General features: G+C 41.2%; 1 protein-coding gene across 1 annotated transcript; it reads left to right on the top strand.

Annotated features, from left to right (window-relative positions):
• The first annotated feature begins 782 nt into the window (after positions 1-782).
• On the top strand, positions 783-18,585 carry LOC135524151 (RING finger protein 141). Its single transcript, XM_064951376.1, has 6 exons — positions 783-914; positions 7,123-7,297; positions 7,742-7,850; positions 8,056-8,234; positions 8,366-8,473; positions 13,204-18,585. Exons 2-6 carry the CDS (start codon positions 7,161-7,163, stop codon positions 13,352-13,354), a joined length of 684 nt encoding a protein of 227 aa, XP_064807448.1. The 5' UTR covers positions 783-914; positions 7,123-7,160; the 3' UTR covers positions 13,355-18,585.
• Positions 18,586-18,639: the final 54 nt, after the last annotated feature.

Genomic DNA, 18,639 nt, shown 5'->3' with positions numbered 1-18,639 from the left:
GTGAAATACCACACTGTGTGCCATCACAGCAGCAAGATGTGTGACCTGTTGCCACCAGTGCAACCAGTGAAGAACAAATACCACTGTAAATACAACCAATATATACGTTTATTTATTTTCCCTTATTTTCCCATGCCAATACAACTATTTGCACATCATTAGAACACTGTATATAGACATATGCCATTTGAAATGTCTTTATTATTTTGGGAACTTTTGAAAGTGTAATGATTACTGTACATTTGTTTGTTTATTTCACCAAGTATTTATGGATAAATCTATTTCACTTGCTTTGGGAATGTAAACAGATGTTTACTGGCATGTCTCCCATGACAATAAAGCCCTTAAATTGACATTTGAGTAGAGGATGATGGGTCAATGGTGACTATTAGGCCAATACAGAGTGATATAAATTGTGCTTTTGACGCACCCCCAACCTGTCACAAACTCAAGGAGCCAAACGGGGTCGAGCCAACATAATGCGAGAATAGCCTACCTGAATTAGCTTTTACTTCCAAAACACACCATTGCTTAAAATGTTTCCTTTTTCATGTTATCACCCCTTGATCATAATTTCCAGTTCTGTCTTTCCTTATTTAAGAACATTGATACATATTTGAATTGATAAATTCATTGAGTTAGCATTAGGCTTAGTTTGATAGCCAGCAGTGATCTGCGTTAAAATCGTTCTTGCTATCCGGAATCTTTGGGACGACCCTACCCCATTGAAGTTTACATTTAAAATGGTTAGGTTCGGACATTGCGACGTTTGCGGGTCACTACTTTCTCTCGTCATCATTCTGCGACATCTCTACTAGCGCTATAAAGACCACAACATAAACTCCCAAACAAATTAAACGTTGCTGATTGCATGTCGATCGTAAAAAATCGATGTTGACACGTAGCCATACCAGGTAAGCTGAACCTATATCACGAAATCTAGATCGGTGATCTTATGTGGGCTTGAGCTTTGAAAAAAAGTGTTTGTTTTCCTCTGTTGGCTAACGTTAGCATCCGAACCTAAGAAATACACTGACGTTCGTTAGCTAGTTAGTCATAAGTTTATGTAGCTATGTGCCAGATGCAGTAAAATGCCAAAGAGAAATTGCAACAACTATATGCAAGCCTTTCATGTGACTAACCAACAGTTACGGTTTTTCATGTCAAGGCAAGCTAACTTAGCTGGCTAGCTCGCTGAGTTGATTACATAACATTTCTGATACCACTAGTATCGTATTCGTAACAGCGTGCAACGTTGGTTAGCGTTCAAATTGTTGATGCGATTCTTCTGGGAACTTCGACATTGGCGTAAGTTAACGTTTGATGGATAATCATATCAATGCCGTGATGGGGAACAGTCCTGACCAGCCACATAATGAACTTAAGTACCTTAACGAGCCTGGGTTTATAACCGCGGATATTGACTCTGCCGGGTGCTTTTGCGGCACAGTCGATAGTCCAACGACCGTATGTACGTTTTGAAGGGCAATTGGCTCTGGAAACAAATACACAACCAAATACGCCATCTAAACGTAAATTGATCTAGAAACATAAATCCCTTGACTTTCATTTCACAAATGCAAAATACACACGTCACTGTACACTTTTGCAGCCGACAGTATTTTTCAATGACCACGTTTACATGCACACCAATATCCCGTTATTATTCTGGATACTCTTTTGTCATAACTTGTTGCCCCAGAAGACTAAATATAGTAGTGCTCACCATAACAATGTCTTACATCTATAGAATGAATGCATTAGTAATCTAGTTAACACCTGTAAAGTTGTCTGTTTCGTTTTAGGGACAGGGAGAAAACGGAATACAGAAAGATTGGTCCTGTGCAAAATGTTAGTCAACTGTTTTGAAACGTTTTAAGGAAATGAAAAGAGAAAACGACACACGTTTCTGATAAGACTTCAGTGTGTCTAGGGTGCATATTTTATGTGGTTGAAATACCGTCTAGTTCCATAAGTGTAAAAGATGACACATTATACAGACATTCACATTTTCTCAAGAGATGTTGAAATAATAAATAACTTCTCCTGTGTCCATATTTAAATTACTATTCAATTTAACCCATATGATCTTAAATTAGGAATATTCTGTTTATTCATGAATACTGGGATACTAATGAGCGGGATATCAAAGGTGCATGTAAATAGATAATCCCAAATAAGACCTTAAGTGGGATATGAGCCACTAGCTGGAATACTGTGCACAATGTAAACGTTGTCAGTGACAACACGTTTGTGGTGTACACAGGTGTTTGGAGATGCATATATAGCTAATTATCACAGATAGTCCACTCTCCACTCACAGAAATGTTTGCATTTACAACATCTCGCTTTGCTTAAGAAAATATAATTTTCCTTATGGCATCAAGTTCAGGATGACTGAATGAAGTGACATTTAAACTTTCGGTTGTATCAATGTAAATAGTTGGTTAGAAAATACATTCCACATGAGAGGAGCACTGAGAAGGAGCACCAGTATTGGCAAGCATGGAGAGGCCTGAGATAGCCAGACTTGTAAATTGGGCTAAGGAAGTTGGATTTTGGAGAAATGCCATTGGTGCATGTTCCTCAAGCAATACAGTCAGGTTCGGCTCCAGGATGATATGCCGGAGGGGGCTTTTTAAATCCATCGGGGGCAGGCACAACTTGAATTGCTTTAGAACCTAAATAAATCCACATGAGGACTGGTGGCCCAAGAGCACTTATTAAAACAGCACATGCCATAACATCGATTCAGTACCATGGACAGAAGGCAACCGCGCGATGACCTCGCACTCAACGTCAACAAAACAAAGGAGATGATCGTGGACTTTAGGAAACGGCAGAGGGAGCATATCGACGGGACAGTAGTGGAGAAGGTGGAATGTTAAGGTCCTCGGCGTACACATCAGCAACTGCTCCTCCCACAACCGTAAGGCTCTCCAGAGGGTAGTGCGGTCTGCACAATGCATCACCGGGGGCAAACTACCTGCCCTCCAGGACAACTACACCACTCGATGTCACAGGAAGGCCAAAAAGATAATCAAGGACAAACCCCCCCCCCGAGCCACTTCCTGTTCATCCCGCTATCATCCAGAAGGCGAGGTCAGTACAGGTGCATCAAAGCTGGGACCGAGAGACTGAAAAACCAGCTTCTACCTCAAGGCCATCAGACTGTTAAACAGCTACCACTAACATTGAGTGGCTGCTGCCTACCTACTGACTCAAATCTCTAGCCACTTTAATAATTAAAAATTGGATGTAATAAATGTATCACTAGTCATGTTAAACAATGCCACTTTATAATGCTTACATACCCTCCCTACATTACTCATCTCATATGTATATACTGTACTCTATACCATCTACTGCATCTTGCCTATGCCGTTTGGCCATCACTCATCCATATATTTATATGTACATATTCTTATTCATTCCTTTACATTTGTGTGTAAAAGGTAGTTGTTGTGAAATTGTTAGTTACTTGTTAGATATTACTGCATGGTCAGAACTAGAAGCACAAGCATTTCACAACATTCACATAACATCTGCTAACCATGTGTATGTGACCAATAACATTTGATTTGAAAGGGTGCACTAGCAATTTCAGCCCCACTGTCCTGGCTGTCCACTTCAATCTGAGAACTGCGCCAGGGCTCACCTCAGAGCACAACCAGTAGGCTACATTAGTCATTGTCCCTATACCCATAAAATAACGCAAAGCTGTATATCGATCAATAGCAATTACACCCACAAAAGCAAGCTATAACATTAAGAATCACCGATAAATATAACATTAATTGAAGTAAGAAGGACTGAAGTAACACTACATTTAAAAACAAAATATGCCAAATAACTAGGCTTACATGAGGGAAAACCAATTTAAGGAATAATTCTGGCACAGTGGCCAGGGCCATAAAGGTTGTAACTTACCATTTAGAAGAGTTGCAGCCTCCTCGATGATGTGTTGAACCTCAACGTTTCTTATTCCATTCCCCTTCCTTTACTTGTCAGGCCAATGCCAGCTGGACAAGCTGGGTTTTTCGTTGATGTAATATGCTGCGTCTGTGTTTACTCAATATGTTCTTTAGGGTGGAGAAGGAATCTTTGCACATTGCTGTCGATGCCCCAAATGTTAATCCATGTTTCAGTGACAACCGCACAGTCGGCATTGCTGACAAAACCCGCCGTGTCTTTGAATAACACCGAGTGTGGTCCATTTGTTGTTTTGCTGGCTGTGTCTGCAATTTTTACTTTGCAAGAATGTGCGCGCCACAATAAACTGTCATTTGCATGGAGCTGGTGTTCTCATGCCTCACAAGCTTTTCAAATTCAGCATCACCTCAAAGTTTTTCAACGCACCCATAGGTACTGCGGACAAGTTTGATACCCGGGTGCAGATCAGCATCTTCAGACTGCAGTAACTTGTTGGGTGGGTCGAGAAGCGCCAGGATTTTGAGTTTTATAAATATAAAGCTTGGATCTGCCAGTGCTTTCAATAAGCCTGTGACCTCAAGTGTCACATCTGTGCCAATTTGCGTTTAGTAGATTCGATGTCACTGAGTTTCATAGTGACTGACACCGTGGCGAGGTGGCCAGTTCCACTCTGATCAATATGTGTTTTGTTTTCTCAGTTTTTCCCCCTGTGTACTGTGCAGCCACTGTGGCTTTCCTGAATAAATCGCTCCGGCAGCTACACACATTGAAACTTCCTATATCGCCTCAGACGGCATAGCGTGCGCCACAACCAAATGCAGACCTTGAAACAGGTGCTACAAATGACTGCTTTCTCCCACTGAAAATGCGACTCGGGGAAAGTGTCAAGACAAACCTAACTTTGACCCCGCCCTGGGATCCAAATTTCATCTGGGGGGGTGATTTTCTACGGCTTTTCTATGCGGTAGAGCCGGCCCTGAATAGATGAAGGCATGGTAAGAGCGTGTAGAATGGATAGACGTGGTTATGGACAGTGAGGGAGAAGAGCTGAGTGCAGAGGGAATATGTGTGTTGAGGAAGAATGGCGCCAAGTACAAACCGCACTCTGCTGTCGGCGCAAAAATTTAACCTGACGAGAGTGAGGATGAATTATCTGCGGTTGCCTCTCCTTATTCATGCAAAGGATGAATCTGGCCCAGTGGGAGTGACTTTTTTGGAGAATGTGGCTCCCTGCCTTTTGGTGGACCCATAGATGGTATCAGACTGGGTAGAAAAGAAGTTGGGTACTGTTAAATCGGTGAAGGTAGCTCGACATGGTCTTGTGGTGGTTTTTCTGTGTCTTCTGCCCAGAGGGAGCGGTGTTTTGTGTCAGGAGCCTTTGCGACAAGACCTGTGACTTGGTTTTTGAAAGGAGTGATTACTGGGGTGGCGGCGTGTTGAGGTGGAACAACTGCAATTGAACCGTCCCTGTCTTTTATGCCCGCCGTTTGTTGCGACGCAGACCCGTTGGCGAGCGTGGTGAAACTGAAAAGATACCATCTGTCCTTTTTTCTGAGTTTTGAAGCAGTCGTTATCGGACTTTTTTTGTTTGTTGCCGAACCCACTAAGGTGTTTCAGATTCCAAGTTTATGGGCATGTTGCAGCGGTGTGTAGGAGGAAGATTCAGAGATGTGAAAAGTGTGCAGGAGGGCATGAGGAAAAAGGAATGTGTAGTATTGGTGGGAAAAATGGGCAATGGTGGGGGTGCCCATGTTGCTGGGGATTAGAAGTGCCCAATGTGAGAGAGAGGTTAAGCTTGCCAGGGTCAGGAGATCAGAAGGCGTTGTATGCTGAGGATCTGTCAAGGTGTGTAGTAGACCTAGGCCAACGCAGCCAATCCGTCTATTTTCCGTAAACAAGCGCTGTAACCCTAGATAGGTGTGTATGAATTCAACCCTTTTAGTTTTATTTATTATTGCTCACTGATATGAAAGATAAGGTCCTTATGCTTCCAAAACTGTAACGCAAGCGCTGTTAATGTTCAGACTGAGCGTCGGTCCAATTACTCTTATGTGTAATGGAACTGAGAGTGACGATGAAGGGCTAAATCCTAGCCAGCCAGGTATATTTGGCTATTTTGTGAAACACTAGCTCTCTCAATTTATTTGGGTCCATCCTATTACAAATGTTCACAAATGGGCCTCCCGAGTGGCGCTGCGTCGCAGTATTGCGACGTCACTACAGCCTGGGGTTCGATCCGAGACTGTGTCATTACCAGCTGTGACCAGGAGTCCCATAGGGCGGCGCGCAATTTGGCCCAGAGTCGTCCGGGTTAGGGGATGGTTTGGCCAGGGGGGCTTTACTTGACTCATCACGCTCTAGTGGCTCCTTGTGGTGTGTCGGGCGCCTGCAGGCTGACTTCGGTCGTGTTTCCTCCGACACATTGGTGCAGCTGGCTTCCAGGTTAAGGAAGCGGGTGTTAAGAAGCGTTTTGTTTATTTGTTATCTAAATAATACCCTTTGGCTGGTAGAAGTCTGAAAAAACTCAGTAGGCTACAAAGCTGGGATAAGACCTTCACTGAGTTCCCTCTGAAGCAGCGCTTCCCAAACTAGGGGGATGTGACCCCATGTGGGGTTGCTTGATTTGAAAATGGAGTTGTGAGAGAAACTAGGTGTGGTTGTAATAAACAGTGGTTTCTGTTTTCTTCCTAAACTGTTCAAAAGATCGCGCCACATTTTTAAGGTACAAAAGATTATGACCACATCACAGAAAGATAAGACTTTCGGTTTCCCTCTACAATGCCCACAAGCCTCATTAGAACAGACCTGACAAGACCAGGCACTAAATCAGACTGGGGGGAATAACATAATCAATGGTCATCTTTTATACACAGAAGATCATACAAAATTATTACCTGATGAATTTAACCATTTCTGTCACGTCAAACCATACTTTCTTCAGATTGTCAGTACTTTTGCTAGTATTTCAGACTGATTTGTAATAGACTGTCACAGCCCCAATTTTATTTAATTTTATTAAAAAGTAAACATTGGCGGTTGATTACATCACCATTTTTTTTTTATAGGGTGTGGTCATGAACTTTTTTTTAATATCAAAATGGGGTCGTGGGCCAAAAAAGTTTGGGAATCCTTGCTCTAAAGACCGTAGGTAAATTACTTGGTGACTTTGCTTTTGTTTCCCTTGGTCAGGCCACCCTGCATAGTGCTGTTCTTTGAGCGCGGTTGGGATGGGCCAGCAGATCTCAGGCCAGGCGGTGATGACCCGTCTACCTGAGAAGCTGGTGAAGCATGCTGGGCTGGTACGCGATAGCGGCTATCTCAACTACGAGGAGTTCCTGGCCAGGGTGGCAGAGCTCAATGACGTGTAAGGCCGGCCATATCGTGACTGTCAATGTAGTCCTTGTTTGCTCTGTGCTTTGTACTTAGTCATTAAACAAATAGATGATGATGATAATAATATCCAACTCTACAAAGAGAATAACAATATTTCCCAGTTCATTTACAGATGGGGAACTAATTCCTCCAAGTAACATCCAGCTCCTCTGCTGGCACTTCTTGAACATTATCCACTTATAACGCTACTTATTAACTTACATAATTCAGGTTATGAACCTTAATCAAGAGCTTAGAGCAATATCTCCCTGTTAGGATTTAACCTAGTCCTTCCCCAATCAGTAGGCCTTGCTGGTGTGAATGTGGCTTTCACAGGCATTGAGTGATATAAACTGAGGAGGGTTAGGGGACAGTGTTAAGTTGTCATTGGATCATTTGTTGAGTAACAATGTTTCTCCATGACTCAACTGGACAGGACGGCTAAGCTAGCAGCTGGACAGCAAAAACACCTGATCTTTGAAGTCCAGACTGGCTCGGACACCTCTGCTCTGTGGAAAGTGGCTGTGAGGATAGTTTGTACCAAGGTGAGAAAGGGACAAACTAAAGTTGGTCTCTTGATGGTGACATGTCATTGTGAATCAGTCTCCACTCTCGCTATTTATTCATTTTTTTTAGGGGAAATGTGTGTTTTTCAACCAGTAATGTGTGTGTTGTCAGCACATTTGTGTTCATGGCATGTGTGTTTTTGAGACTGAAACATGTTTGTGTTGTTGCGCTGTGCTCTGGCAGATCAACAAAGAGAATGGGATGGTGGAAGCGTCTCGCATCATGAACCTGTATCAGTTCATCCAGCTGTACCATGACATCACCAGTCAGGCAGTGGAGGTGCTGTCAGCAGAGGGCGCCAGCCTCCCGTCTGGAACCCTCTCGTCAGTGGACTCCTGCCAGGCCAGCATGTGGATGGGCAGGTTAGTAGTTCAGTGTGCGTCTGTGGGACGTCTTGCATTGCCATCCTTCCAAGTCTTGTTCCTTAATGTGAGGAAGTCTGGAACTAGAGGCAAGTCTGTGACTGGCTGCCATTGTGTGTATTCCGCTACAGGGTGAAGCAGTTAACTGATGAGGAGGAGTGCTGTATCTGCATGGATGGTAAATCTGACCTCATTCTGCCCTGTGCTCACAGCTTCTGTCAAAAGTGCATTGACAAGTGGTAAGAGACACCGACACTTTCCACAGTGGTCCCACTGATAAATCTGTCACGAGGTCTATTGTCATTGAGCATGTTCGATTATAACGCCTATGTTTCTCTGCAATTGATCAGATAATTAGGACATGTAAACACCTTAATCGGAGTGCCAGCTGTGTCTGCGCATGTGCTTGCAGGAGCCTTATGTGCGAGTGAAGTGAACTTGTAAAACCTAATTGTGAATTTTATAAATAGTTTTCATATACAAACCTTCTGTCTGAACTTGGGTACCATGGCAGTCAGATTTGATGCTACATCCTATGCATAAGATTTTGAGTTTAAGAGCAAAACAAAAGGGTAATTGTTTCTGCTGTACATTTCTTATAAACCTCTTGGTACTTTGTGGATAAAATATGTTCCAGGATAAGTGTTTTAGCTGGGATCGTGTGCAGTCTAATATTCAACATGCTTCTCTGAATCCTGATCATCAACATCCATTGTAATTTTTACACAGGGCCTATGTGACTCCTCGTCAGCTGTTTCATATGGACATTTTGAATGACGCTTCCTGTATATTGTTCCCTCTTAATGAACCTGGTAGCTTTTATACTTTATTTTTGCTGGTCTGAACAGTGGAACGGAACGAGAAATTCTGCTTCTGCTCAGAATGAAACGATTGGAAAGTAATTTCTGTTCCAACCCCTTCTTTGAACCAATGCCTTCTTGCCGCTGAAACACTTTGTGTCACTTTAGTTTCTTTCTGTCATTTTCTTCATGTATGTTTTATTTAATTTGATCCCTTAGGTCCTCGGATGGGGGAGGGGGGGAGTTGTCATTTAATTTTGGTATTATTTCTCAATTTAAAAAATCTTTATCACAAAAAAAGCTTCCATTATACTGAAACTGTATCTAAATCCAAACTGGTTTTCCGGTAGGCTACTAAGAGAAGCGCATGAAATATTTAAAATGTGTCTCTTTGCTCTTAACCCTCCTTCTTAAATGAAGTGGTACAGAGTTGGCTACAATTCCATCCTCCAGAAGAGATGGTGTGTGTATATATATAGATATGGATAAACCAATTTTCTTGGAGAGAATGTATCATGACATTTGTAAACAACGATGGTAAAATTGTCACGCAAGCAATTGATCAAGGTGAATGGAGATGAATACACAATGAGGGGCTATGCATCTTTGGAACATAATGAACGACGTGGAAGGTGTGTTCCACGACGTGCTAGGGGAGTTGAACTGACCTTCCATGGAGTTGCATTACTTGCCAAAGAAAGCATAGAGCACCAAGTTGGTTATCCCAATGGCTATAATTTAAAACATTTACCGCTAGAAATGTGTTAATTTGCCGGTAGAAATGTGTTCAACATCCACTGAAGTAGCTAGCAAGTTTACCAGATGGTGACCTGTAGTTGCCTTGGTAACCGAACAGATGTGCTAGTTTAGCTAATCAAACCATTAGTCCTACCTTGCTATTATAAAATATAATTCAACACTGCCAATGTTTTCAATTCCTGCTTTTGCTTTCAAAAGCAGCTCAAACCTAGAACATGTAAGAATGAACTATAGCCATTGAAATATTTTTTAAATTATATTTTATTTTACTTTGTTTTTGTTTAAAAAAAAAAAAAAAACTTTTATACATCCGAATGATAACTTGTAGTCATTGTTTGTGACTATATCTCATCTGCCCAGACCCGCCTGCTCACACTCCCATCCCTAGTGCCTGTATTATTGCATTATTGTTTGCCACTTGGTCTTAAACAAAATTCATTAGCCCATGCTATTTAAATAGTTAATCATGTTAATTATGGCACTGCGTGCGGCTGGCTTCACAAAAACCAGATAACCAAATAAATAAAATCATTTACCCGGTCCGTTTTCTTGAAAGCGTCTGTGTTGGATGCGCGCAGTGTTAAGAAGCAGTGCGGCTCGGTTGGGTTGTGTATCGGAGGACGCATGACTTTCAACCTTCGTCTCTCCCGAGCCCGTACGGGAGTTGTAGCGATGAGACAAGATAGTAGCTACTACAACAATTGGACACTACGAAAAAGGGGTAAAAATAAAATAAATAAAAAAATTATGGCAGATTAATTTTTAGTATTTGTTTTTTTCAAAATGAATGATGAGAAAAGAATTGTCCAGCCCATTGGGTATCACACTACATCTTGAAATATGCAGACAGGTGGATTAAAAGTACGTTTTTATATTTTAATACTTCTGACAACTTTATGGCTCCGCCCACAACTTCTAAAGCGTAGATCGAGTCATAATAATACTTGTACACTTGAGACATGACTCTGACGTTGTGCTGTAGAATTTGTGAATTTGGTCTCTTGTGTAATCAATTCTAAACATTTTGTTTTTACTGGATTAAGTTCAATGTAATTTAGTTCGTTTTCGGTGGGGTAATTGGTATTACCAAAAATATATACACACAACTTTGGCAGCTATGCCATTCTAAAGAGGTTTATTATACCTGTAAGATTTATGGGAAGATTATTCCATTTAATTAAATCTGCTTTCATATTAATGACTAATGGAATAAAGTTATCTTTTACAGTGAGGCAAAAAAGTATTTAGTCAGCCACCAATTGTGCATGTTCTCCCACTTAAAAAGATGAGGCCTGTAATTTTCATCTCAGGTACACTTCAACTATGACAGACAAAATGAGAGAGAAAAATCCAGAAAATTACATTGCCCGGCGGTGTGTTTGGGATCAATGTAATTTTCTGGATTTTTTTCTCTCATTTTGTCTGTCATAGTTGAAGTGTACCTATGATGAAAATTACAGGCCTCATCTTTTTAAGTGGGAGAACTTGCACAATTGGTGGCTGACTAAATACTTTTTTGCCCCACTGTATATATTTGTCACTTAAGCATCCTAAATCTTTTTTTTTAAACTCAATTCACAGCAATCCTTTTTCTTTGTCCTATTGCCATTATTTCAAATTTTTACACGTTAATGTTATAACCTGAGATTTGAGTCTTCTGAAAATATTTTACGCACCGGTGGAATTGAGTTTTCAATATTGGTCAGGTATATCAGGAGATCATCGGCAAATAAGTTTAGTTTAAATGACTACCTGTTACATTTGAGTCCTGTCTAGTTCTTTCTGCAAGCTGTTCATTTGCCAGTGCAAACAGGATGGGAGAGGGGACATTCCTGTCTTGTGCCCCTTTCTAAAGCAATTTAATCAGATAATGTATCATTTTGCTTTAGGATATTTATACAACAATTTTATCAAATATATAGTTTCAGCTGGAAATTTTGAATAGGAACGGTCATTCAAGACAATCAACAGCCATTATAGCCAGTGAATTCTACTGTGCAAATATACTGTGTTTATAGGGAAATAATGCATGCTCTAAAATGCCCTTCAAGCCAATCAGAAACAAGTATTCAACAATGCCATCGCATAAAAAAAATATAAACTGGGTGGTTCGAGCCCTGAATGCTGATTTGGCAGACAGCCGTGGTATATCAGACCTTAAACCATGGGTATGACAACATATATTTTTACTGCTCTAAGTTGGTAACCAGTTTATAATGGCATTATGGCACCTCGAGGGTTTAGGGTATATGGCCAATAAACCACCGCTAAGGGCTGTATACAGGCACTCCACGTTGCGTCTTGCATAAGAACAGCCCTAGCCATGGTATATTGGCCATATACCACACCCCCTCAAGCCTTATCGCTTAAATAACCAACTTATCACAGCTCTGCCACAAATGGAAGAAGCAATTACTTTAAAGAGAAAGGAATTAATTTGTTAGTTTGTCTGCCACCAATTAAAAAGTACAGTATCAATGGCATAAAATGACCAATATAAAATGTATCATTTTCACTTACGGTCAAGAGGTTTGACAACTATGCTTCATAAAATTCAAGATAGTTGGGAACACATTTTCAAAGTCCCAATACCATGACATTTGGTTTTATGAATTGATATACAAAACTTAGATTTAAGCTGTTATATCAAATTCTCACTACAAAAGAATGCTCAGTATATGGGGCATTGAACAGTCAGGCCGGTGCAGGCTGCCACAAGGAAACCGACTCAATAGAGCATCTCTTTTGGTTCTCTCCATCTGTGGCTTGATTTTTGAGAATTTTCAGTAGAAATGTTGCAGATGGGGAGGTTCAAGTCCCTAGTGAGACACCATGGTAGATTGGCGGTATGTATTGCCAGAGGAAATGGTACAATAATGATTTACCGGGAGAGATGGGTTGATCTGTGGCTGTTTGAAGGTTGGAATAGATACATACACACTTGCACATTTTATAAAGGTTTGAGATCCTTCAATCAGGGGTGAGTGTGGGGCTGTGATTGTATGTTTTGTGTTTATTTATGTATTTTTATTTTTTTTTTTCACGCTGTGGGCGGTGTGTGCGCTGGTCTGGTGGTTATGGGTACGCTCACTTCCATGTCCGCCTGGGCAATCGGGTGGGGCTTGGTTCTTCCCACCCTTGGAAAATCCCTTTGGGCCAGGGGCAATCGGGTGGGGGTTAAGCGCATCCACTGCACAGAGGACCCACTGATAGGAGCGGCCCTTTGTATTGTCTTTGTATTATATTGTTGATAGCACATTTATTTTGATTGGTTATTTTCGGGATTCACTAAAGTCCCTTCAGGTAGCCTAATTTAGGCCTGATGTATACAGAGGTAACAGAGGTTTTAATCAAACTACATTAATCAGTGTCCATGTAAATGTACCCAATTATTTGGTTTGTTTTCATAGGAGTGGGCAGAGCAGGAATTGTCCGATATGCCGCTTGCAAGTGACCGCTGCCAATGAGTCGTGGGTGATGCCTGATGCCCCGACAGAGGACGACGTAGCTGGCTATATCCTCAACCTGGCTGACGAGGCAGGCCATCCGCACATACCTTAAGCTACTCAACACTAAGACACTTTGATTAACCACTGACATCAAGAATAGTTCGGGAAAGGGTTTGGAGTTTTTCGCCAGGTTTTGGGGGTATGTAGAGAAGATGGGTTGCTTTATAGGTATTTGCCGGTTGTGATTATTTCTTTTTGTTCTTTCTTTTCCATATTTCAAGATTACTTTTACATGATTGCTCTTAAACTTGTGTGTGTGTGTATATACAGTGCCTTCGAAATGTATTCAGCCCCCTTGACTTTTCCCACATTTTTGTTACGTTAGTCTTATTCTAAAATTTGTGTGTGTATATTTTTATTTTTTTAAGTCCTCACCGATCTGCACACAACTCTTAATGAAAACAGGTTTAGAAATTTGAGGTGGCTATAAGTTAAAAAACCCTGAAATATCACATTTACACAAGTATAAGACTCGAAATTGAGCTCAGGTGCATCTTGTTTCCATTGATCATCCTTAATGTTTCTACAACTTGATTGGAGTCCAACCTGTGATGGATTCAATTGATTGGACATGATTTGGAAAGGCACACATCTGTCTATATGCATGTCAGAGCAAAAACCAAGCCATGAGGTTGAAGGAATTGTCTGTAGAGCTCAGAGACAGGATTGTGTTGAGGCACAGATCTGGGGAAGGGTACCAAGACATTTATGCAGTATTGAAGGTCCCCAACAACACATTGGCCCCCATCATTCTTAAATGGAAGAAGTTTTGAACCACCAAAACTCCTAAAACTGAGCAATCGGGGGAGGACGGCCTTGGTCAGGGAGGTGACCAAGAACTCGATGGTCACTGACAGTGCTCTAGAGTTCCTCTGTGGAGATGGGAGAACCTTCCAGAAGGACAAACATCTCTTCAACACTCCACCAATCAGGCCTTTATGGTAGAGTGGCCAGACGAAGCCACTACTCAGAAGTCACATGACAGCCCACTTGGAGTTTGCCAAATGACACCTGAAAGACTCCAGACCATGAAAAACAAGATCCTCTGGTCTGATGAAACCGAGATTGAACGCTTTGGCCTGAATGCCAATCGTCACGTCTGGAGGAAAGCGGGCACCATCCTTATTGTGGTGGCAGCATCATACTGTGGGGATGTTTTTCAGCGGCAGAGACTGGGAAACTAGACCGGATCGAGGGAAAGATGAATGGAGCAAAATGTAAAGATCCATATGAAAACCTACTCAGGCCCTCAGACTGGAGAGAAGGTTCACCTTCCAACAGGACAATGACCCTAAACGCACAGCAAGACAATGCCGGAGTCCCAATGTCAAGTGGCCCAGCCAGAGCCCGGACTTGAACCCGATTGGACATCTCTGGCGAGAGCTGGAAATAGCTGTGCAGCAATGCTCCCCATCCAACCTGAAAGAGCTTGAGAGAATCTGCAAAGAATGGGAGAATCTCCCCAAATACAGGTGTGCCTAGCTTGTAGCATCATACCCAATAAGACTCAGGGATGTAATTGCTGCCAAAGGTGCTTCAACAAAGTACTGAGTAAAGATTCTGACAACTTATGTAAATGTGACATTTCATAATTTTTAGGAATTAGCAAAAATGTCAACTGTTTGCTTTGTCGTTTATGGGTTATGATTTGGAAAGGCACACGGGACAATTTAATCAGTTTTAGAATAAAGCTGTAACCTAACAATGTGAAATGTCTGAGTACTTTCTGAAGGCACTGTATATACAGTACCAGTCAAGTTTGGACACACCTACTCATTCAAGGGTTTTCCTTTGTTTTTACTATTTTTTACATTCAACTATGACAACACATGGATTCCTGTAGTAACCAAAAAATAAATCAAAATAGATTTTAGATTCTTCAAAGTAGCTACCCTTTGCCTTGACAGCTTTGCAAACTCTTGGTGTTCTCTCAACCAGCTTCACCTGGAATGCTTTCCCACATATGAGTTCCCACATATGCTAAGCACTTGTTGGCTGCTTTTCCTTCACTCTGTGGTCCAACTCATCCCAAACCATCTCAATTGGGTGGAGGCCAGGTCATCTGATGCAGCATTCCATCACTCTCCTTCTTGGTCAAATAGCCCTTATATAACCTGGAGGTGTTCCTGTTGAAAAACAAATGATAGTCCCACTAAGCGTAAACCAGATGGGATGGCGTATCGCTGCAGAATGCTGTGGTAGCCATGCAGATTAAGTGTTCCTTGAATTCAAAATCAATCTGTCACCAACAAAGCACCAACACACCACCTCCTCCATGCTTTACGGGGGAACCACATGTGGAGATCATCCGTTTACAGATTTCCACTGGTCTCATGTCCATTGCTCGTGTATCTTGGTCCTAGCATGTCTCTTCTTCATATTGGTGTCCTTTAGCAGTGGTTTCTTGGCAGCAATTCGAACATGAATGCCTGATCACGTAGTTTCCTCTGAACAGTTGATGTTACTGTTACTCTGTGAAGCATTTTATTTGGGCTGCAATTTCTGAGGTGCAGTTAATGCTAATGAACTTATCCTCTGCAGCAGAGGTAACTGTCTTCATTCCCTGTGGCGGTCCTCATGAGAGACGGTTTCATCATAGTGAGTGGTTTTTGCAACTGCACTTGAAGAAACGTTCCAAGTTCTTTACATTTTCCAGATTGACTGACCTTCATAGCTTAAAGTAATGATGGACTGTCATTTTCTCTTTGCTTATTTGAGCTGTTCTTGCCATAACATGGACTTGGTCTTTTACCAAATAGGGCGATCTTCTGTATACCACCCCTACCTTGTCACAACACAACCGATTTGGTTCAAACACATTAATAAGGAAAGAAATTCCATAAATGAACTTGCATTCCAGGTGACTACCTCATGAAGCTGGTTGAGAGAATGCCAAGAGTGTGAAAAACCCTGGAATGAGTAGGTGTGTCAACTTCTGACTGGGGTGTGTGTGTACACACTCTCCACAATAATATATAAACCAAGCACATTGTTTCGTTATACCTACTCTTATAATTGCACTTTGAATAGTAGTAGATGTTTTTATAGGCACCTCGAACTGCTGTGGAAATGTCCATAAATCACTAATCACACAACTTCTGTACATTTCTTTTTTACATTTTGAAATCCTATAACACACTGAATGGTTTGCTATTTGATGAAATGTGAAAATTTAAGTACAATAATCTCATGGATGCTTCAGCCACGATACTCTTTATATTTTCTCCTCAATTTTAGATGAGGTGATATCTCCCCAAAAATGTAACTTTTAGTTTAAATATGAATCAGTAAAACAAAATGTCATCGTTTATCAAAATAATTTCTATATCATGGGTACTTAAGCAAGGCCAGTGAATTGGATGTTTTAAATATTTAACTTTTTATTACGTGTGAGGCTGAGTGAATGTTAAAATAGTACTACATAATATATTTGGAATGTGTTATTCCCATTAGGGAACTGAAGATTTGAGCTGTATGTACTTTACTCATGACTGGCTGGTACTATACTGAACAAAAATTTAAACGCAACATGTGAAGTGTTGGTCCCATGTTTTCATCAGTTTAAATAAAAGATCCCAGAAATTGTCCATATGCACAAAAAGCTTAATTCTCTTATTTTGTGCACACATTTGTTTACATCCCTTTAGTGAGCATTTCTCCTTTGCCAAGAAAATCCATCCACCTGACAGGTGAGATATATCAAGAAGCTGATTAAACCATGATCTGTACACCGGTGCACCTTGTGCTGGGGACAAAAGGCTACTCTGAAACGTGCCGTTTTTCTCAAGTTTTGAGGGTGCATGCAACTTGCATGCTGACTGCAGGAATGTCCGCCAGAGAATTTAATGTTCAATTCTCTACCATAAACTGTCTCAGTCCTTTTTGATAATATGGTAGTACAACCACAGATCACCTGTAACCACGTCCAGGACCTCCACATCCGGCTACTTCACCTGCAGGATTGTCCGAGACCAGCCCCCAGGACAGCTGATGAAACTGTGGGTTTGCGAAAGTGCCGGCATAAGCTATGGACAACGAACACAATTGCATTTTATCGATGGCAATTTAAATGCACAGATACCGAGATGAGATCTCAAAGCTCATTGTCTGCCGCCATCACCCAATGTTTCAGCATGATTATGCACAGCCCCATGTCGCAAGGATATGTGCACAATTCCTGGAAGCTGAAAATGTCCCAGTTCCTGCATGGGTCAAATCATCCTTCTTTGACAGCATGGCCAATGTTGAATGTTTTTAATTTAAAGCTTGGAAAAGAGACCCTTAAACCCAGACTTGGGACCACACAGCCACTCCACTGAATAGCAGGCTAGTGATTGCTTTGCAATGCTTGCAGTTAGCCACTGATTCCTTCAATTCACTGAATTTGTGATTTCCAACTTGTTGTGTAATCTTTTTATGTCCAATGACTGTTGAGTACCGATATGTTTTATCTATAATTTCTCTTCATATGACAAGGATTAAAAAGGATTTGCCAGTAGATTGTCGACTTAATTCATGATGTTGACTGCTAGCTAAGATTTTCAAAGTATGATGTTGACATGATCAGTCCAATCAAAGCTACTGTAGATATGTGATTTGATGTAATTTTATCTGTGGCCAATGACCTTGAGACTTCTTGGATGGGCACTTCTAATGTAACTATATGGCAGCACCCAAGGGGCTTGAATTTTCTTGCTCTCCCCACTGAGCCAATCACAGCGCAACGCTCCGTATTTTCTGCTGGCTTGCCCCACCACAGAAAGCATTTGGCTAGGCTGAAACACCTGCATTTTGGAGCTGCCTTACTCAAGAAAACAAAAAAAGAGACCATGTTTGTATTCCTTATATTAAGCAAGCCAGACTGCACAAATTCTTTTTTTTAATGTACGTATTGCCAGGGGCACACTCCAACACACTTAGACATAATTCACATTAAGCATTTGTGTTTAGTGAGTCTGCCAGATCAGAGGCAGTAGGGATGACCAGGGATGTTCTCTTAAGTGTGTGAATTGGACCAAAATGTAACTTTTGGAGGTCAGGGAAAATGTATGGAGTGAAAAGTACATTATTTTCTTTAGGAATGTAGTGGAGTCAAAAATAGTCAAAAATATCTATAGTAAAGTACAGATACCCTCCAAAAAGGACTTAAGTAGTACTTTACAGTATTTTTACTTAAGTACTTTACACCACTTAAATAAACCAATACCATTGGCTAATAAAGAATTCACATTTTGCATATATATGTATTTTGTCTTCTATTATATTAAAAGAGTGTTGACAACTTCTTGTGATTGACAGTCTCATATTTGACCAACTGGGTTTTCAGGTGCATGTGTA

The sequence above is a fragment of the Oncorhynchus masou genome, chromosome 31 (genome assembly GCF_036934945.1).
Source record: "Oncorhynchus masou masou isolate Uvic2021 chromosome 31, UVic_Omas_1.1, whole genome shotgun sequence".
Taxonomy (NCBI): domain Eukaryota; kingdom Metazoa; phylum Chordata; class Actinopteri; order Salmoniformes; family Salmonidae; genus Oncorhynchus; species Oncorhynchus masou.
Note: the sequence above shows the minus strand (reverse complement) of the source record. Positions and strands in the feature narration are given on the sequence as shown.